The sequence below is a fragment of the Ctenopharyngodon idella genome, chromosome 13 (genome assembly GCF_019924925.1).
Source record: "Ctenopharyngodon idella isolate HZGC_01 chromosome 13, HZGC01, whole genome shotgun sequence".
In the NCBI taxonomy this organism is placed as follows: Eukaryota; Metazoa; Chordata; class Actinopteri; order Cypriniformes; family Xenocyprididae; genus Ctenopharyngodon; species Ctenopharyngodon idella.
Window position 1 is genome coordinate 8,666,185 of NC_067232.1, and position 22,361 is coordinate 8,688,545.

At 37.0% G+C, this 22,361-nt stretch overlaps 1 protein-coding gene across 2 annotated transcripts; it reads right to left on the reverse strand.

The window, feature by feature from the left end:
* Positions 1-6: 6 nt before the first annotated feature.
* Positions 7-20,909, reverse strand: map3k21 (mitogen-activated protein kinase kinase kinase 21). Of its 2 annotated transcripts, XM_051915964.1 has the most exons (11): positions 20,357-20,909; positions 19,196-20,250; positions 12,743-12,923; positions 10,992-11,140; positions 9,773-9,948; positions 8,307-8,547; positions 7,961-8,083; positions 6,674-6,824; positions 6,396-6,490; positions 4,254-4,946; positions 7-2,699 (listed from the first exon to the last, which is right to left on the reverse strand). In XM_051915964.1, the coding sequence occupies exons 2-11, from the start codon at positions 19,956-19,958 to the stop codon at positions 2,326-2,328; spliced, it is 2,946 nt and encodes a 981-aa protein (XP_051771924.1). In that variant the 5' UTR covers positions 19,959-20,250; positions 20,357-20,909; the 3' UTR covers positions 7-2,325. The 2 variants fall into 2 exon arrangements, with proteins under 2 accessions (XP_051771924.1, XP_051771923.1); XM_051915963.1 differs by having other exon boundaries at positions 19,196-20,909.
* Between the last annotated feature and the right edge of the window lie 1,452 nt (positions 20,910-22,361).

Below are 22,361 nucleotides of genomic sequence, written 5' to 3' on the forward strand. Positions count from 1 at the left end.
CCTAAATGTTGTATAAAGGTTTTATTGGTCACTTGTATACAGTAAAATAGTAGAATTTGATATAAATGAGATGATTCTGGGCTCAGCCCTTGTTTATTTGAGCCCTCCTGGAGCAAATAAGCAGTCCACATCTGAACTGAACAGCTTTTAACATTAAATTGGTCACATGGGTAAAACATTAGATAAAAACAGAGCTCAATACAACATATACTGTGCAGACACTAAAAAGCAAAACCAGTAAAACTATTTGCAGTGCATGTGAACCATGTAACAATCTTTCAAAACCATTTCACAATTCAAGACTTCAACTTTGGTGAAAACATGAATATTCTCCTGCTTCATTCCAAACTAAAGGTTTTCTGTCTTTTACACATCTGTGTCCTTCACATTTAGGAATCGGTCCAAATAAAACTCCTTTAAAGGTTTGATCTCTGCAATTCTCTGATAACAGGAGAAATGATTGTGCTTAGACAATAACACCAAATGAATTCCTCAAAAACAGGCATCATATTATTGTTACTTCATCTTAAAAGTAATGTTCATTGCAAGACATAAAAAAGAGGCACCACAATGTCTCTTGAGTCCTTTGTTCTTATGAATCCTAATGTGCAGTTGTATATCTAAACTAGTAGTAATCATTGCATCTAATATAATAACAGCATAAATGTAATGAACAATCATCATTACATGACTTGAAAATTCCAGTGCTACACAACATATTTTGTTCTTCCCTTAAAACATCTCCACATAATGGGTATTTTCAAACAGAAGTCATTGTGAAAACCTGTGATCATTTATGAGCAAACAGCACATTTACTCTGAATGATATAACCGTAAATACAGTAAATAATTCTAGTCCACACTACAAGCTTTTCAATACTGTATGCGAGTTGTTTCTCAAACACATCTTTTCCAACAAACTAAGAGTTATAGTACTCTTCCATGTGACAGGCTTTAACCACAAAATGTTTCAATTTGTTCAATAGTGCATGTTCCTAGTCACAGTCTCCACATCTTGAAGATACATAATGGTATTTTTAAATGTCACACAAAGAGAACTGAAAAGAAAGATACTGAACTACTGAAGTCCACAATAGACAATGAACAAGTTGATAATTCAGTCTCTACACAGGGTAATGATTCAGAAAACAGTTTGTTTATATATATATATATATAAGACTATCAGCTAGAAGATCATTTGGGTTTTGTGGCAGCAGTGTAAATCACTAAGATACAGTATAAAGCTGAAGTATATTTTAATTATAACTCTAAACATTCTGTGAACCTACTACAGCATAAACTGAAAATCAAGCTACTCAGATGGTAACAGTTTTAAGTAGCATCCTGGTGCTCCAATTAATTTATTAGTGAATTTATAGGATAATGTGATATTTAACAACAAACAACAACATTTTTAGGGTTTGTAGGGACAGAAATGATCTGTAAAATAGTAGCAATATTGATAGACACTATCAATATAGTTCATTCATCACCATTTGGCAGTATAACAATATATATATACTGTATATTATACTGTATATTTTTGTTTCCCATTTGGGTTGATCAAGAATACTGCCAAAATTAGTTATGCAACCTAAAAGCTATAGACATGTATAAAATACATAATTAGATAAAATGCCTTGGAATTAAAGCTAAAAAAGGTGAGGGTCCATGAGGTGGTATCCAATATAGCTTTAAGGGAAAAATGAATGTTGGAAAAAATGGTTCAGGAATCAATTTCAAAAGGTCATTAAAAACAAAACCTTCCAAATATGTATTAGTATAGGAAACATAATGAGCTAGGTAGGGAAATTCAAGTTGATCCATGAAAGCACTGTTTGAGCTAGCAACATAAGGTCTGTTAGTTTGGTCAATCACATCAGTGATGGAACTTCATCTGTACATCTATTAATAATTATACTATATAAACACTGTGGGCCCTGTTTATGCCTTTCACATGACATTACATGATACAGAATCATATGACAAAAACACCTGAACACTTTAAAAAAAATCAGTAGTTTCTAACAGAATCTGAGATTGTGTTTATGTGTACTGATCAAATCACTGCATAAAAACCAGCAATTCTACTGTAAATTCAGTGGAATGTTGATCATTCACTTCATATATGTCACTTCATATTAAATTACATATCAAAGTAAACAGCATATAAATAAATGTACCACAGAATATCTCCAGCAGCAATGGCTCAAATATTCATCAAAGGCCATGATGTTAATCTTGGAAAAACAAAACAACTAAATCGTCATGTGGAACAGAGAGATTTGAGACGAAAGTAAGATTGTGTTCCAGATGCAGCTTATTTCAGGATAAAAACTCTTTCTCCAGTTCAAAGACAGACGGTCGACTTGGTGTGCTCTGTATTCGACAGAGGGGAACCGTGCAGTCCCGTTTTTGACCCTCTGTGTCCATGTCCAGTAAAGAGCAGCCCATTTTGACCTCTGAGGGAAGCACCACGTCCAAGTTTTGGGCACTCTTCTCCCCAGAGTAGTGCCCGAGTGAATAGCTCTTATTGCGACTCTTCAGAAGACCCCAGGAGTGAGATTTGCTTCTTAGGGAAAGCGGTCTGGGTCTAGATACTGGTTCCTTCTCTTGAGCAGGCTCTCTGTCAGCCTTCTTTTTTGCAGTAGTGGTAGAGGAATCAGTTGGACTGGCCTGGCAGTTATTGCTGCCGTTAACTAAAGCAAAGAGAGTAACATCATTAATAAGCAATATTTAAAAAAACAAAATTTCACTGATATGGATTGATGCAGTAATGAACAAATGAGTTTGGGAAAAAAAAAAAAAAAAAAAAAAAATCAGTATCGGCCGGTATTCAGTTTAATTTTATACTCATTTCCACCTATTTTTAAATTTAGATAAAACACAATTGACATAACACCATTTTAAAGGGAACAAGTGAAATACCTCACAATATTATAATGTACAGCTGCAGCATGAAAAATCTATATTTTAGATAACATCGGCTGATATTAGATATTATAAAATATATTGGTATTGGTCGATATCCAGTGTTTAATTTTGCATACTTGTTTCCATCTATTTTTACATTTAGATGCAACACTTATAAAATATATAATCAATATAAAACATTTTAAAAGCTACAAGTGAATTTAGATCTCACAACATTATAATGTACAGCATGAAAAATAAATATTTCAGATAACATTTTAAAGGGGTTATTAAAAGGGACCTAACATGCTTTTTATATTTTCAGCTTTCTTTAGTGTGTAATGTTGCAGTTTGAGCATGAAAAAGTTCTGCAAAGTTAAAAAGCACAAAGTTCACTCCAAAGGGTGTTATTATTTATATCAGTAAGCACTGTTTCTGTACTCCCTGAAACACCTCGATTGTAGTCTTCAGTTTTCTTCTGATAACACATCACAATATTCCTAATTCAAATAATTGCCACCCAAAACTAAGCAAAAATCAGGGGGCGAGGCCTGATTAAGTTGTGTTAGTAGTGTGTTGAAACCTGCAGTTATGGTAAGGGATGTGACATTTCCAAAACACACTTATAGCAGATAACCAATCACAACACACTGGTCCGGTCGACCAATCAGAGCACATTGTGCTTTTCAAAAGGAGGGGCTTCTTAAAGGCAGGAACAAAACGGGTGCGTTTCCTAAAGCGAACTATGGTCATGAGTTCCGTCATTACCAATAGAGTTCAATGGTCCCATAGTTCCGACCATAGTTGGCTAATGCTGCTTTCAGGAAACGCACCCCAGAGCATTACTGACAGACTGGGAAGAGAGGTGCTGCAATAATGTTTAATATGTGAAAAATAATGTGTTTTGACCATTCAAGCATGAAAACCTATTCTAGTAGACCCCAAATACAAAAATCAAGATTGAAATTCTGAAATTATTAGTGTTTTTTTTAGATGACAAAATATATCTGTATAAGCCGATATTCAGTGTAATTATACATACTAATTTACATCTATTACTACATTTAGATTACTTTCGCTGTCATCTAATAAAACTCTAATAATTTAAGAACACTGTTATTAAAGTAAATTATCTAAAATATTCATTTTACATACTGTAAATAATGTTTTAAGGTCTAAATTCACTTGTAGCATTTAAAACAATCAATTTTATATCGATTATATATTTTATAAGTTTCATTTTTTATTATTTAGACAAAACAGTATAGATAAATCTGCCATTTATCAAAATAAATTCTAATATCGTGATCAACCCTTAAGAATATTAGCACATGACTCACTGGTTTGACACACAGCAGGACTAGACTTCTTTCTCCTAAGCCGAGAACTGGATCCAGAATTGAGATCTTGTACAGGGGTTGAGGGGAGAACATCACTAGTGCCTGTATTCTGAAGTGTCCGGGAATTGCTAGTTGGAGTCTCGTTCATCAGGTTAAACACAGACCCCTCAAAATCAGACTGCAGGAGGCACTTGGTGGAGTTGCACTCAGAAATCGATGACATGGCAAGCAGGTTTACGGGCCCTGCAGCAACCTCGTCCTTGCGTGATCGGCCACCAGGGGGGCTAGTGCTGCGGCGGAAGCGAGTAGCACGCTGAAAAAGGCCCTCTCGTTTTTTCTTCTCCTCACGTGGCTCCGGTTCCTCGTTGGTAGCACCCTTACAGACCTCTCGCAGGTCAAAGCCTAATGCGACAGATGCCAGGATGGAGGTACAGCCATAGAGAACAGAGTCTGTGCGCCGGCATGTAGTGCTGCGCTTCAGGCTGTTGGTGGGTGTGTGCTGAGGTGTGGTGCTAGTGGAACTTGTCGATGTTGTTGGGTCCTCCTGGCTCTCACCTCCACCAGCCGGCCCCTGGCTCTCCCCCTGTTCATCTTTCCACAGAGGTAGATCGATATACACCTGGTTGGGGAACTTGAGTTGCTTTGGTTTGTTGTCAGATCCATCAGCAGAGCATACTTCATCTTTACTGGTTCCTGGGAAAAAAAAAACATAAGACAGGTATAACTACAGATGTTAGGTTGGACACTTTGTGTCATTTCATGATCTGTTAAGTAGCTTCAATAGCTATTCCTAAATCCAGTCTATTCCATTATTTTCAATTACGTAACTATGCCAAAGCACACTTTGCTCCCTTTCCTCACCAGAAAACTTTGATTGAATATATAATGTCACTTCTGAAATCACAGTCATATAGCTTCACAATTTCCTCCTCTTTCTGGTCCCAAAGAAACTTGGGAGAAGCAGCTTGGTCTAAAACTTGACAGGGAGCTGGGAAATAATGCTCTAGCTAAAATAAATTCGATGTGTATTTGTGCTCCTTTAAATCTTGTCCAATTCAACATTGTTCTCAGAATTCATTACACCAAAGCAAAATTGAAGAAACTTTCTTTAAAAGAAGATGACAGTTGCAACAGATGCACACTATCCCCAGCAGATCATATTCATACATTTTACACGTCCTAAATTGTATTCATTTTGTACATTGTCAAAGGCCCTTAATATTTCTTTGAAAAATTGCTTTTGCTTCATTGGTAGCCAGAAGCCATATACTGCTACACTGGAAATTTTCATGCCCCTTTCTAATATTTCTTGGTTAAAGGTCCTAATGTCGTTTCTATATTTGGGAAAAATTACACACACAATTAGGGATTCTGTCAACTCATTTTATTATAATTATTTTTTTTATATTACTATATTAATCTAGTTTTTATTATTAATATTAATACCATCATTATGGATGTTAAAAATAAAAGAGCAGGTTGTGATGTTTGCCATGTATGCCATGCATATATTGTCAATAAAGAGTCTGCTTAAAAAAAAATTAAAAAAAAAAAAAAAAAAAAAAAAAAAAAATATATATATATATATATATATATATATCATGGTTTCTACAAAGTAGCACGACTGTTTTCAACATTGATAATTATAAGAAATGTTTCTTGAGCAGAAAATCAGCATATTAGAATTATTTCTGAAGGATAATGTGACACTGAGTAATGATGCTAAAAATTCATGTCATTTATTCACAGGAATAAATTACATTTCAAAATACATAATACATAATGTATTTTTGATTAAATAAATGGAGCCTTGGTGAGCATAAAAGACTTCTTTCAAACATATTAAAAATATCTTATTGACCCCAACCTTTTTACGCTTCAAATAAAGCAATAAATAAAAAAATAAAAAAATAAAAAACATCAATAAAAGAAGCTAAAAGAAGACTGCAGTGAACAAGAGATTGACAACAAAATAAAAGATAAAACTTTAGAATCTGAACTGTGCAGACAGTGATTAATGTCATGTCAAGAATGTGGTTTCAGGGAACTTGTTCTTTGTTACATTATTTAAAGATACAACAAAGAGAAATGAAAACTGAGTACATGGAAAGGGTAAAAGGAAGATGAGCCTTCTTTACATACCGTGCTCTGCAAATAATGCAGCCAATGGAACAGATTTCTGGGACTTCATAAGACTAGTGGACCAGGGACTGCTGCCATCTGAGAGAGGTCGAACTCTGAAGACAAAATGACAGTGGCACCCACAATTAATAACTCATGAGAACACACTAAAGCATGCATACTAAAACAACTACATGCATTTGTTGAATAATTAAAATGTAACATAAATGGTGTTTCAAGGTAATATTTTTGTTTTGGCTTTAAGAAAAGGAACACAAAAAAATAAACACTGTTCCAACCTTTCAGCACAATTTCCTCTTTCCTTCGTCTGCACAGAGCTCGGTCCCCATGTGCGGCCCTTCTTCTTGAAGCCTTTCTTAACATCTTCAAACTCCTCAGGTTTGTAATTGGTGCTTCGACCCCATGTCCTGTTGCTCTCGTCAAGGGTCACTAGAGATAAAGATACATAGAATTTGAAACAGAACTGCTAATACTATAAGAAACGTTCTTCAACTGACAGTCCCAATATGTGCCACACCACAGACTGAGATTCAATCTATTAGTCCTTCACAACAGAGCAGAAACTGTGTTTTTAGGCAATTAAGGCAACCTCCACCACCCAGCAACACAATTATCACTGGTGGACAAGTGTTAGATCATTACAATCATTCTCGAAAAAACTGTTAATGGAGCTTCAGGAAGAACATTGGGTTTAAATCTTTTTATATTTTATACATTGAAAAGTGTTACTATTAATGCAACCAATCAGATCGAGTTTGGCAGCACCAGCTCAAGGTCTACCAAAATGTCCTAGATCCCCAAAGGCAGTCAAAGCAAAATCATTACAAACAATTAATACTTCATAAGCATCAAGCAATGTGTTACGACAACCATATTTATCCTAAAGGCATCAAAAAAGAGATTTTGTAAAGTAAGAGCCACAGTGATCAGCAATCACACCAACACACAGTTAGTAGGACCACAGTGTCCTTGCCTTTCTTCCTAAACCCGCTAGGTGGTTTACACTCGCTTGTGATATCCACATCCTGGTGATACACAAACATACTGCCCCTTCGACTAGTCTCACCTGGGGGGCTCACTGATGGGAAAAAATAGGTTATAAATGTGTGACAGACACAGGATTCGGCAACCATTGGCAATGACCTGGACGCCACTTTTTTTGTCACACTGAGCAACTCACAAATGGATTGATTAGTGTGACTGGTTTGGTACATAATGTTTTTATTGTATTGAAACTAGCAAACATTTAAACAGAAATGATATGGGCCAGTCCTGAAATTATTAAATATTTTTAATTAATTTAATTATTAAATTATTACAATGGAAGTCTGTTTGAATTTCAGTTCATAGTTTAATTACTTTAAGATCATGTCTTGTAATTGGAAGATAAATGTTGGAACTTCCCTTTAAAATAAAGAATATAATATTTAAACTTCTAAACCTACTTGCAAAAACAAATATGTCTGATGGGTCTTTTTTTTTTACCCAAAATCTCAAAAATAGTGGAAAATTGTAAGATAAGAATGTGGCAGATGCTGTATGAATGTGTAAGAGCGGGCACTTACACTGAATGGCTCGGAGGCGAGGGATCAGTGTAGGGCTGCTGGGAGGGCTGGAGTTGGTGCTATTGAGGCTTCTTCTCTTGTCCATAGTTGGAGAGGCCTGAACTGTGATTTTATGCTGAAAATCTGTTGAACACAAATAAGGTTACCTACAAGTAATATTTACTAAAAACATTTCTACATTTTACAATAACATTTTTCACATCAACCTTCTTCACAACTCTAATACTACAAGAAAAATTAAAATCTGTCAACAGTCATGATAAACAATTTACTGAGATTAATGTGATATTCATGCTACGCTACAAATTCATAAGTAAACTAATAAGCTGACTAGTACAGCTCTAACCTGAGGGTAAGCTGATGCGGTTGCCATCTTTGAGCTTGAGGCGGCTGCGTTTGAACTTGCCCTTCCGTTTCTTAACATTGGGCTTGTCCTTGTTGAGTTGGAATATGAGGATGTTGAGCTCACGCTCAAGCACATTAATTTCCCGCTCGGCCAGCTGCTGTTCCCTCCTCTTCAACAGCTCTTCATGAGACTTCTGTTGAAGGGCTGCTCGCGTCAGCTCCTCCTCACGAGAACGGAGCTCCTGTTGGTGTCAAGAACATTCCTGATCAAGCACATTTTGCGAGGAGTCTATAATTGGAAGAGTTTATCTAAAACTATATGATGGTGAGTGAATGATGATAGAATTACATTTTTGGATGAACTATTCCTTCAAACTATGGCCAAACAATGACAAATAAATATAAATATTTTGATATAGTGAATCATTGCCTAAGGAAGCAAAATCGGATAGTTCTCATGCTTATGAAACAACTCTGTCTACGAGTAAAAAAAGACATCAATGGTATGAATGGCAGTTTCACTTCCTTTGGCCTTGGAGAACAGAGCTCAGATTCCTCTCTGCCTTGAACCGCTCATTTCTGTTCTTGGTTTTACCCTTGAGCACCACAAACACAACAATAATGCTAGACCTGTGAGTGAGTTATCTACAAAACAGCAGCGCCATTTATAAACTAGTAAAAAATAACTTATTTTCTTTCTCTACTTTTTACTTCTGCTCTGGCCTACACTTCAAAAGTCATACTGTGAATATAGTAATGGATATCCTGCCTTTTGCAGGATATCCAATCATCTTTGTGATAGAGTTAGTTTACTCATTCTCTATCTCTCTTGAACAGAATAATCCACATGTATAAAACTCACAGACAGAATTGTTAAGCATTAATCAAAACAGTTTTCCGCCCACATGGAGTAAAGCCGTTTGGCCTAATCTCTTATGAATAACTTCTGTAAGAAGCTTTGGGGCACTCTGCCAAGAAACACTTAGGCAAATGATTTAGACAATTAATTAATGAATTAAAAAATGTTATTTACAAGCAAGTAAAAGTTCACTTGGTGCATCACGTAACAAGGAAGGTATTTATGTGACAGGAATGTACCTAAAGGAGATGAAAAATTCACTGATCAAGAATGACTTGCATGTGAAACTCAATGTCAGGTTTTCTACAATAAGTATTAGCTGACTTGCAGGAAAAGGCATTCTTGATCAACCAATGGCAAACCCTTTTCAACATAACAAGCTGCTAAGATCGGAAGCAGCTTATCATATTAACTTCATTGAACACTTAAGGTCATTTCATTGCTAATAGCCTGCTTTGTTAAGAGGATCAGTTCAACCAAATACAGCTAACCTGATAAGAAAACAATATAGGCCCACTGTCTCATAACAAAACAAATCAAAACTCTAAATTGTATAAAACAGGATCAGAAATGAAACAGACAAGTCAATGAAATCTTTATCAACTGACCTTTTCTTTAGTGCGTAGCTCATCAAACATTTCCTGGATCTCCACTCTCCAGTCCTCCTGCATTGAATGGAAGGAGTCCTGCGGCATGGTGGCCATCACAGCCTCCTCTATGGCAGTCAGCTGCTCCAAAATGGAAGCAAAGGATGGACGGATATGGGGATCCTGCTCCCAGCATTCTATGAACAAAAAAATATGTTGGAACTCTTGTAGGTTATTACAATGACCATCCAGGGCCATTTTAATTCAATGCTGATTACATTTGGACTGGTTTACACCCAAACCCCATTCATATACCATTCATTTCAATGAGTTTGCAATTTCCAGTGACCATTGTGAGACAGGACGTAGACATGTTCAGCGATGCAACAAAGTTGAGAAATGTTTAACTTTATGTAAATGAAAAATGACTTTCGGAAGTGAGGTCTGTGTCAGTAGAGTGCACACGCCTCAAGTGCAGTAAAGACAGGACAGATAATTCACTGTTACTGCGTGGAAATTAATACACTGATAGTGTTTGTTGATTATCCACCTAATTTTAACAAAGCGGACATAGCCATTTGTAACTTCAATGCGCAAGGCTTCCATTGTCATTCGCTTCCAGTTATTTTACCTGTACAAAAACAGTCCATTATGCTGCTTTGCACTTCGTTATTCTTATACAGCAGCTAATGAATCAGAACTCTTGCACATTTTAAAAAAAATTGCTTACTTCCACATTGCAAAATAAGGTGGATATGATGTAATGATTAGTTTAGCAGAATTAGCACTAATGCAGTTCATTAAAAGTTCCACTGCATAATGTTCATTATTAGGGACAAGAAAACTGATTATTTGTTCAATTTGAATGACAGTTTGTTCATCTGGTTTAAGATTTAATGCACTAGCACTACTGTAGTCTATATAACAATTCAACAACAGAACATTACTTTACTAGTCAAATTGGAATGATATCTTAGTTTTACCATCAATACACAATCTGTGATTGCCTTTTTTAAAGATATGTTCAGATGTGCAGTCTACCAATAACATTATTGACAGCACTAGGAACATCCATGAGCAACTTGAAGTACAAAGACAAGCCACATGCAGTGACAAAGTCACTGGCGGTGTGAATGGGGCATCAGCGCCTAAATGTCAAACAATGTCATGGAGTGTTGATAACATAGTGGACCATGGGATAAACAACTGAGTAATATCAGCAAACCACTAGCAGACCTACCCTCCATGAGCTTGGCAAAAGGCTCGGGGCAGGTAGATGGAATGGGAAGGGTTAATTTGTTGACAGCAACTCCATAGGCAACTGCCAAACCGTCAATGCCACGGTAAGGAACCTCTCCAGTCAGTAATTCCCAAAGGAGGACTCCATAACTGAACAGAGAACAGAACACAGGGGAGTGTCAGTGTGGTATGGGTTGGTACTAATCACACCAATTGGCTGAAAGAATAGTGCTTAAGTACAATATTAATCAGGCAGGCAACTTTGGTGCACTCTGTACTTTTCCCTAATCAAAGGTTGTACACTGATTGCACTTTTAAATTATTAAAGTGTGTATACATAAAGCATCTCAGAGGCAAATTCTTAACTGATCCCAAAGCAAACATTTTATTATCGCTAAATAACATTACTTGAGTTAAGGAAGGAAGAGACAATGTTTTAGCAATCGTATGAAAAGAAAGAAGAAGGGAGAAGTGAAACCAATCATGTTTTAGCATGCAGGAAATAATGTCTGAGCAAAGTGGCATGAGACATTTTGAAAAAGGATGAGTCTTCACATTTAGCTTTCACAAACAAGGTAAAAGGGCAGTTGGAACACCACCAAATGCTGTACTGATTGAAACAGACCTAAAGTTTCTGTGAACATAAAAACAAAATCAAACACTAGACATTACATTCAAGTGCTGTTCTAAAACCTAGGCCCTGTTTACATCTGGTATTAAGATGCGTTTTGGTCGATCGGACCACAAGTGGACGATGCTAAATACAGGTGTAAAAGGGGTCTAAAACGCTTTGAGCTTGTCCACTTTCAACCACTTCCAGAGATAGCTAAAAAATGCATTCGACCAGATTGCTTTCGTAGTTTAAACGCTCATGTGGTCAAATGTGTTCGAACAGCCACAAAAGACCGCCTACTCTCGGTCTACTGACCTAATGTGTAAACATTATGGAAAGTGAGCTAGCCAGATGGGATTTAAACTTTGTCGGTTGAAGACCCAAGTTTGGTTTGAAGATGAAAAACGTACCAAGCACAATGTTCTCTCACCATTCTTGATTACTAACACACACTCACAGCATTCGGCAAGGTCTTGCGAGCAGAAACAAAAGCTGGTGCTCTCTGTGTTTTTCTGTCATCATCTCCATGCACGTTCATATGTAAACTGAGCAAGCTTATTTTGTCCATTAGATCAAAAGATCTGAAAAAACCCATACATGTACCCGCCCAGAGACCCTCCCCTCAAAGAAATCAGGACAGAAGCGGTTGAAAGTGGACAAAAGAGATGGATTAAAACACCTGGTGTAAACAGGAATGTGTCTCCCTCATCTACTTGTGATCCGATCGACCGAAACGGATCTTAATACCAGGTGTAAACTGTGCCCTGGTGAGCTGCCTTGCAGTCTATTGCCTACATATGGAGCAGCATCCAAACTGAAACAGATTCTCTTAAGTGACTGATTTGGAACACTTCCAAAACTTTAGAGTTAGCAAGCTACTGACACAATACTCTAATGTGTCTACATATTCATGGCATATATTCAGTCTGTAATTATGTTAAACTATGTTGTATCCATAAACAATACATGTTACACTGACTTAGAATTTGGCCAAAATGATGTGTCATAGAAGTGTAATTATGCTTTTTGGAAAAGATTAAAATGATGCCTAAGTGATCGTGTCTAACCTCAGGTAACCAATTCATTTTAATAACAGGCTTTGAGCCAAACATTGCAATTAACTTAAAATAACAGCTTACCTCCAGACATCACTCCCTTTGGAAAACAGAGAGGACTTGATGACCTCAGGAGCCATCCAGGAATAAGTGCCGGCAGCACTCATTTTTGTCGTTTTGTGCCACTCACGAGCAAGGCCAAAGTCAGTAATCTTCAGGGTTTTTCGACCAATGTCATCATTCTCAATTTTTTCAAGTAATAAAACTAAAAAAAAAAGAACAGAGAAAGGATAAAGGTTTTAATTATTTGTACTATACTACGTATGAAGTAATAGTAAAAAGTGCAGTGTTTAAGATAAATTAACAGACAAATTGAGAAACGACTGGGCCGTTTAGATCAGCTACTTTAAAGTATGATGGGAATGTTTTCAACGTGTGAGCCTTAGCCTTCGAGCATTTATGTCAATGAATAACAATACAGGAATGCAAAGAGGGTGATCATATTTCCATGCTTTTATCGTGAAGTGGGATCTTCAAGGACACAGGTCTACTTTAAGAACTCAGAGCGACATACAAGTCTCTCTAGTTTACAATACAGTCTCGTACCAAATGACAAATAACATGAGAATGTAGGCCAGCTGTCTTTGAAGTCAGGAACATCCTGAGGTCAGGAGTAGTATTATTTCTCACCGGTTATGTCCTTGACAATTATCCAGCTTGAGACCTTTATCAACATCAGTATGTAATAAATAGGGAGGCCCTCAGATGATAACTACATGTCTGATTAATCTGACCTTGACTCCCTTCCCTTCTCAGTATGATGACCTGAAGGGGTAACTAAGTAGTGTTATTTGTGGACACATTTCATTAAACACTTCTAACTTTCCCAGGCTTCATCCAGCATACATTGGAGAGTACTGGCCTTGACTACACTCCCAGTTTATGCAACTGTTACAATTTAAGACATTTAGTTTAACTGTAACATTTTCACTCGTTCAGTAAATGAATAGTGTACTCATTATTGAAAATTATAATTTTTATTTATTAAGGCAACAATCCAGAGAAAGGTGAAACTATCAGTTCCATAATGAGGATTTAGATCCTTTACAATTGTCTTAAATTTCTTTTAAACCCATAAATATGCTGGACATTTGGAAAAGAAACAGAACCAGAAGAAAAATAAAAAGAACCAGACTGTTTGTCTTTTGAAAAGTCCTTTTTTTTTTTTTTTTTTTTTTTTTAGATAAAAGACTTGCAAGTTCTCTGGTAAAATTGACAAAACTTTCATTTTGGGACAAAAATTAAAATTGGGATTCCATTTCGAACAGGTTGCTGCTTTTAGGTTAATCTCAGCTGTTGGTTTCTAGAGATTTAAGCTTTCCTTTCCACGAAGTAACAACACAACACCAAACAACAGTTTAAATGCAATGAAATAAGACAATTCCACATACCCACAACCTATTACACAATCAGTTAGTATTGGATACATTTTAGCAAACCAAAAAGCCAAGTTGGATATAAATGTGGTCATATTAATAAAGAAAAATCCACCTTTTCTGTCAAAGATTTTCTGGTCCGATGTGTTATATAAAATAATATAAATAACATAATATAAAATTAATTAATTTAAAAAATATATATATAAACTAATAGTACTTTGACAGACTTGCTCTCATTCATCCCCACTTTTGTAACATCTTTTCTTGTCTCAGATTTCTATGGTGTACATTTTATGGAGCAGAAAATCACCTTTAGATCATGAGACAATAACTGCTGCCTGTATTGTGTTTACCATGGTCCTCTGTCTCCAACAATGCCATTGGGTCTCATTCACTAAGCATGCGTACACACAGATTTGTGTGTGAAATCTGTGTACACACATTTTCATTTTGATTCACCAAAAACTTTCGTACTAAAATTTATACTACACTTATGAAAAAATACAGGAACTGAAACCACATGTAAAAGGCACTCTCTTTGCAGCCTTATAATCATGTTAACAACTTATATTTCATCTTAATATGACTATAATTATATAATTTTTATATAAAATTAATAAATACAATATAATTTAGTCTTTTTTTCTTCATATACAGTGAGAGAGTAAAAAAAAAAAAAAGCTGCATTATAGCTTCAGCTGCAAGGTTTCTCTGAATAACGCAGATATACACTTATGTACAGCTGGCTAGTGAGAGGTCTGCAATCTGGGTCTGTATAAAAGTTGTTTGAACTGGTTTTGAGAATAACACTTGGCATTGAGGATCTGGCGAGAGCGTCTCTGTTTGACGAAAGTGACGAAAGGCTGTAAAGGAAAGGTTGTGTGGAAAGCCCTTATATGGAGATGTTTAGGCATGTTTTATGCAAATGACTAACCTTGTGCACGCAGCCGCTCATTTAGAATACTCCAAATTCACTAACATTAGAACGAGATTAAGAACAAACTCATGCACGTGTTGTGAATTAGGTGATTTTTCAGGAGAAGTTCTCCTGTGCGTACAAATACAAAAATAATCCACGCAGTTATTAGGGAACGAGACCCATTGTTCTCTACACTGTTAGTCAGAGTGTGAGTGAGTGAGAGAGAGAAAATTTTGGAGAGCACACATGCTTGAGATTCCTTAACATTACACTTCATGTGCCTGAAATTGCAAAACTGAGTTTTGAAGTGTGGCACAGTGCCGAGTTTCACAGGAACGGCTGGCAACAGTTCTGCAATATTCTTTACCCCCAATCAGGGGAAGCTCCCCTTCTTGGAGAGAAAACAGCAGCCATTGAGGAGATTAAAAATAATGAAAATAAGCCTTTCAGGCCCAGGAGTCGGGGCATTCTCGGGTTGGCAGTCACCTAGCAACCAGTGCTTGACCATTCCATTGTGCAAACTTATGTTAAGCTTTTGCCCCCTCGTTAGCGACATTCCTTTGAGTGAGGTATTAAAAGATTAGGGCACAAAAACATCATTTCACTCACTATTTGCTATATCTTAAAGACAATCATTAATCAGATAAGTAAGACTGGGCACAAAGCAAATCTTATTTCATTTCTTATTTTTAAGAGACTAGTATTTGACTTTGCTGTTTGTGCCTCCCTAAAAATGTACCCTCCACCTTTAACCTGCTAAACAATGTACCGCTGCAACCTGAATGGGCAAAGAGTCCCCCTTAAAAACACAGCAGAAAGGGTCTGGCTCATGATGGGTGGGTGTTCTGAGTGCAGCACTGAGCAAACACACGTTATTTTTTTTCAATTAAGGTCAGCAAGCTTCCAATGTTGTTTGTCACAATCCTGTGGAGAGATGAACAAACTGAGTTGCGTTAACAGCAGCACTGCCATGCTGAACGGGGGCAGGGTGCCACATTGCGTCTATTGTTGATAGTGGAATGCCGTCTCTTTTATTGCTCTGGAAATACTCTGCTAATTTAACAAATGTAGGATGCTAGAGAGAATGACAGTAATAACAACAACATGCGACAATGCGTTTGCAGACAGAAATCATCTACACTACTGTTCAAATGTTTGGGGTTGGGTCAGTATGATTTTTTTTTTAAAGAAATACATTTATTCAGAAATTAATGAATTAAATTGATCAGTAAAGACGCTAACAATGTTACAAAAAGTTCTTTTAAACTTTCTATTCATCAAAAAATCCTTAAAAAAAAACACATCATGGCTTCCACAAAAATATTAAACGGCACAACTGTTTTATACATTGATTATAAGAAATGATTCTTGAGCAGCAAATCAGCATTATTTGAATGATTACTTAAGAATCATGTGACACTGAAGACTGGAGTAATGGCTGCTGAAAATTCAGCTCTGCCATCAAAGGAATAAATTTCATTTTAAAACATTAAATTAGCAAACAGTTATTTTATATAATAATATCTCACAATAATACTGTTTTACTGTACTTTTTATAAAATAAATGCAGCCTTAGGGAGCATAAGAGTTCATTTAAAAACATTAAAAACCCAAAACTTTTGAATGGTAGTGTATATTAGAAATAGCTTGTTTATAAATTCATTGAATTAAGCTGCTGAATAGATTTACATTATCATGTTACTGGCTTATCAAATCTCTGCAGCACTAAGACTGTATCTGAGTTACATATTTTTTTTGTGAGGATTAATCAGACAAGCTAAACTATTCTGTTAAAAAGTTACTTCTAAAAGCCATATCTGAAAAGCCTCTTTTAGGTATTAGTTACCCAATGTGTAGGATAAGTGTAAAAGGGTCTTTCCCAACTCCATCTATGACTGAGAAACATGATAGGACAATCTCAGTCACGCAGTGTCCCCTGCAGCTACAGTAATGTTTTAGAGAAACATCCCCATTTACATGAAAGAAACTCTTTACCTAAACTTCTGTAATACATGACAGCAAAAAACAAACAAAACAAAAAAAACACACACAAAAAAAAAACCCAGACAAACAAAAACACACACCACCATTTCAAATGGTCTAATAATTGTCCTAAATGTGTCTTTGCAGCACTAAAACAATACAACAAAATAATTCTCACCACTAGTGTATGTGAAATAGACTCTATAAGACCAATTATTTAATCATCAAAAACCATTTATGTACAGACTTAGTGCTTCTTTATGCAGAGCAGACATTTTCAGACCAGAGTTTTCTGAACCTTTTTAGCAGATAGCCAGTTTCTCAAGGAGGACACCAGCTGTTCAAACTCTAACCTCTTAACTTCACAACCTGCCTAAGGTCACACTCATTCAGAAGCCATCATTCCCACAGCTCTTTTGAAAGGCTTGAAGATAGCCAGTGTTTTTTTTTTTTTACTTGTTGGCTGTGCAACTCTAGATTCAAGACTCTGCTGAAGCACATGACTCAAGCCCACTGTTGAAACGCAGGTGGTTTTCAAATAGCCTGCTCTTTACTCCGGGACAATTGGGGTGTGGCTGTAGGGCCAACATTTACATGCAATTCCATCAAAGTTTAGCAGTTAAGCATTTTCGCCCAGATATGTATACAATGATTACATATTTTATACTCAATATGCATTTAAGGGAAAATTTACATTTAACATGTACATTTATTCATTTAGCAGATACTTTTATCCAGTGACTCACAAATGAGCAATATAAAAAGGATTCATCTTAAACCTATAAAGCCTACAGTATTATATTTGATACACAAAGGCTTATATTTTTAAATTATTAACATGATTAAAACTTTGCTGTTGTACATGGCTTCTGTGATCTGATTGATAGTTTATACTTTTTTAGCAAGTAAAAGGCCTTTTAGTATAATTGTAAAAAATGTCCACCTTCAGGTCCTGGTACACGTCTTTTTGCTGTAACCTCTTGATTTTTATAGTAAATATAAGAATAACTTTTATACTGTTAGCAATATGTCAAGATGAACACTTACTGGACTGAACCAGCTTAGGTTTACTTGATTATCCAGATTTTTATTTTTTTAATAATATAATATTATATTTAAATAAATAATATTATATTTTTATTTTTTTTTAAATAATATAATATTTAATTATATTAAAATGTAAGTTTCAAATATGATACATCAGGCTTTTAAGGAATGTTCATTTATACATCTCTCAGTCATCATTGTATTGCATTATAGTTTTTGCCCCCTGCAATAATAAATACTGAGCTTTGATCATAAAACTGAGCATTTAAATATCATCTTACTAAGACATTTTATTGGGAGATAAAGATTGACAACTATATGCATTTTAAATGGTCTGCTATACTGTTAAAATGATCACACTGATTTACATTACAAACCATCAGAAATCATCATCTTCCATCTTGTTAGACATATAAATAACCTTTAAAAAAAAAAAAAAAAAAAAAGGTTCAATAAACCGTTTCATTTAAAAAAATATATATATCATTTAAGCTTTACAGGATTAAGGATACGAAAAATGCTAGGAAAGGTTCAAACACTTTTTAGAACAGTACAAGCAAGAACAGGGAGAATTTTAATAAATATGGAAAGCATAAGCTTTTTTATAGTAAATTAAATATTTAAAGTTTTGCAGCCAATGTTGAACTCTGAGATAAGCAAACGCTGAAGTTGCCAGAAGGACTTGGAAGGATCCAGTGTCTTTAACATTAACTACAAAGGCTCTATTCAATCTTAGAGCATCCATCAATTTTATAGCTTTTCTTCTAGGGTTAGATTTCACTAGCTAGTGGCTTCCTTTGGGAATCATATTGCTTTTAGCTAGAAGATAGAGCTTATAGTTCCTTTGACTGCATACAGGCTACATTAAATACAGTTAGACTGGCAGGATATTCCTAGGTTATAAAGGTATTGTAAGAGCACGTGGTGTTCTGTACCCCTCCTTTCAGGTCCAAACATAGGCTTATATGGGAAAGGTTGATGTGCTAATGATAAAGCTTTGTAAATGAGGGTGGGGATTAATGATTAACGTGCTAATTGCGAAAGGAAATACCAATGTGACAGCCAAGCGTGTGTTTCTACAGTAGAGCAAATACCAGCAATTCTTGGTGAAGATAAGGAGGCATTATGAGTGTGTGCTAATTCTCTTACTGTTGCTGGACTTCAGGTCTCGATGAATAATGGGAACCACGGCCTCCTCGTGGAGATACTGCATTCCTCTGGCGATCTGGACTGCCCAGTTCACGAGGATATGAGGGGGGATCCTCCTGCCGGTCAAGGCGCGGTTCAGAGTCCCTCCTCGGGCATATTCCATGACAAGACACAGGTTGGGCTCCTCCAAACACACCCCCTCCAATTTGATAATGTTGGGATGTTGAAGCATCGAGAAAAGTTTGGCTTCTTGCTTAACACTGTCTGCAGTAGCTTTAATGTCCTCGTCAGGGTCCTGTCGAGCTGCCTTCACCGCGACCTCCTGGTCATTCCAGGTCCCCCGGTAGACTTTGCCAAACCCTCCGACGCCGATGATTTCTTGTAGAACGAGTTCAGAAAAAGGTATCCGAACAGGGTCGGGCGGGTCACTCTCGCGAGCCCCTACCGCTCTATAAATAGCTGGTTGGTAAGTAACATAATTAGATGGAAAGATGCCCACGCGATGGTTAATTTTACCAGTCCACCAGCCTTCGTCTCCCGAGATGGCAGCGTCCTTAGACAGGACCTCCACCACGTCTCCTCGCCGCAGGCTGAGCTCGTCCTCCCCGCTGGCCTCGTAGTCAAACACCGCCGTCCAGAGCGAGCGGGAACACACGGGGGCAGAGTGAGCCCAAGCCCTCGAGTTGGAGGACTCCGTCCAGACATGGTCTTGGAGGCTCAGGCGCCCCTCACCGTTTGGGAAAACGGCCTGGGGAACATCCATGTCTCGGTGCCTGCAGGAGCACCATAGGGTGCCGTGATGTCAAATCAAAGTAAACTAGTCCAGTAGTAGTATTCCCCAATGACACACACACGCACAAAATGTTCCTAACAACCCCAGTAAGGTCACTTTATATCATAAATGGAGAGTGGGTCAGGTCAAGTCCGGCTTAATAAAGGTTAAGAGACGCATTGCTTTGTTTCCATGTACGCCAGCTAACCAATCTGGGAGTGCGAAGTGTCTCTGAAGCTCGGACATCAGCTTTAGCCGGAATACTTGCTTCACGAACTTTTTACTTTAGAAAGTAAAAACTACATTATCAGGCTGATTCAGTCGATTCATGCGCCACCAAAAGCACACACTTATTTAATTTTTGTAAAAATACAAGTAAAACAACATACCTAACCAGGAAAGTCGAGAGAGTTTTCAAGCCGTGAGGCTACAGGTGCAAAGTACCTGCTCATCCCAAGCGAATGAATCAAGCTAAATATACACACTATTATTTCACTAGCCAAGATAAGTTACTTATTAACTTACGTGTCTACTAGTATAAAACCCCAATATAGCCATTCTCTAGCTGGTTAAAACACTTTACACGAGCAGGCTAAAGAGCTGTGCTAACGCGTTAGCTCTCTCTCCGAAGTTCACAAACTAGTAACCGCGGCTCCCAAAAATTCTGCCGTCGCCAAGTACAAGTCGTGCGCGAGCATAGCAGTAAACGTTTCCCGCAGTCAGGCACCCGAGCACTTCAGTCATCCGCCAGCTTTCCAAAAATTGACGGCTTTTTCCCTCTCGTGCGGATCTAAAGACTTTTTTTTAGAGCTACGAAAACTTTGCTCGGTCAGTTTATGTTTGCACCGCCATCACTTCTCCGCTCCTCCGACTCGACTGACCCTAGAGGAGAGAAGGAAAAGGTGGAAATGGATTGGTTACAGGAGTTCACGTGACACTAAGCGTGAGCGCAAAACAAGTGGGAGCTACGAACTTTCCTTTTTTTCAATCTTTGACGTTATGGTAGGCTACTTCTCAAGATTTATAATGTATATTTGGATAGATCAGTCTGCTTTACCCTACAGTGTATAACATGCAGTTTTTTAATACATTAAGAAATAAAACAATTCAGTATTGTTTATAGGCCTACACCTGTACACTTATAAGATGATTTCAGCTGAGGAAAATGAACAAACATACATAAAATTCCCATAGCTTAAAGCACATAGGAAGTCGTTATCATCATGAGATATAAAGAGTAGGCCTATCATTTTTATTATAGCCTAATAATTCAATGACTATGAAGAAAGGGAAAACATACAATTTCTATACAAGTTTTCCATTGCACAAAAGGTTCTTTATAGTAGAACACTAACAAATAGTTCTTCACACTAACAAAAAAGACAGTCATGGCCAAAATATTGTGGTGTATGTGTGTGTGTATATATACAGGTTCATCTAAATAAATTAGAATGTCATAGAAAAGTTCATTTATTTCAGTTATTCAACTCAAATTGTGGAACTTGTGTATTAAATAAATTCAATGCAGACAGACTGAAGTACTTCAAGTCTTTGGTTCTTTTAATTGTGATGATTTTGGCTCACATTTAACAAAACCCCACCAATTCACTATCTCAATAAATTAGAATACTTCATAAGATCAATAAAAAAAGGATATTTTAAACAGAAATGTCAGGCTTCTGAAAAGTATGTTCATTTCTATGCACTCAATACTTGGTTGGGCCTCCTTTTGCATGAATTACTGCATCAATGCGGCGTGGCATGGAGGCAATCAGCCTGTGGCACTGCTCAGGTGTAATGGAAGCCCAGGTTGCTTTGATAGCGGCCTTCAGGTCATCTGCATTGTTGGGTCTGGTGTCTCTCATCTTCCTCTTGACAATACCCCATAGATTCTCTATGGGGTTCAGGTCAGGCGAGTTTGCTGGCCAGTCAAGCACAGTAACACCATGGTCATTGAACCAGCTTTTGGAACTTTTGGCAGTGTGGGCAGGTGCCAAATCCTGCTGGAAAATGAAACTAACATCTCCATAAAGCTTGTCAGCAGAAGGAAGCATGAAATGAAATGACATGGCAGCCCAAATCATCACTGACTGTGGAAACTTCACACTGGACTTCAAGCAACATGGTTTCTGTGCCTCTCCACTCTTCCTCCAGACTCTGGGACCTTGATTTCCAAATGAAATGCAAAATTTACTTTCATCTGAAAAGAGGACTTTGGACCACTGAGCCACAGTCCAGTTCTTTTTCTCCTTAGCCCAGGTAAGACGCTTCTGACGTCTTTGGTTCAGAAGTGTCATGGTATGAGGAATATGACAGTTGTAGTCCATTTCCTGAAGACGTCTGTGTGTGGTGGCTCTTGATGCACTGACTCCAGCTTCAGTCCACTCCTTTTGA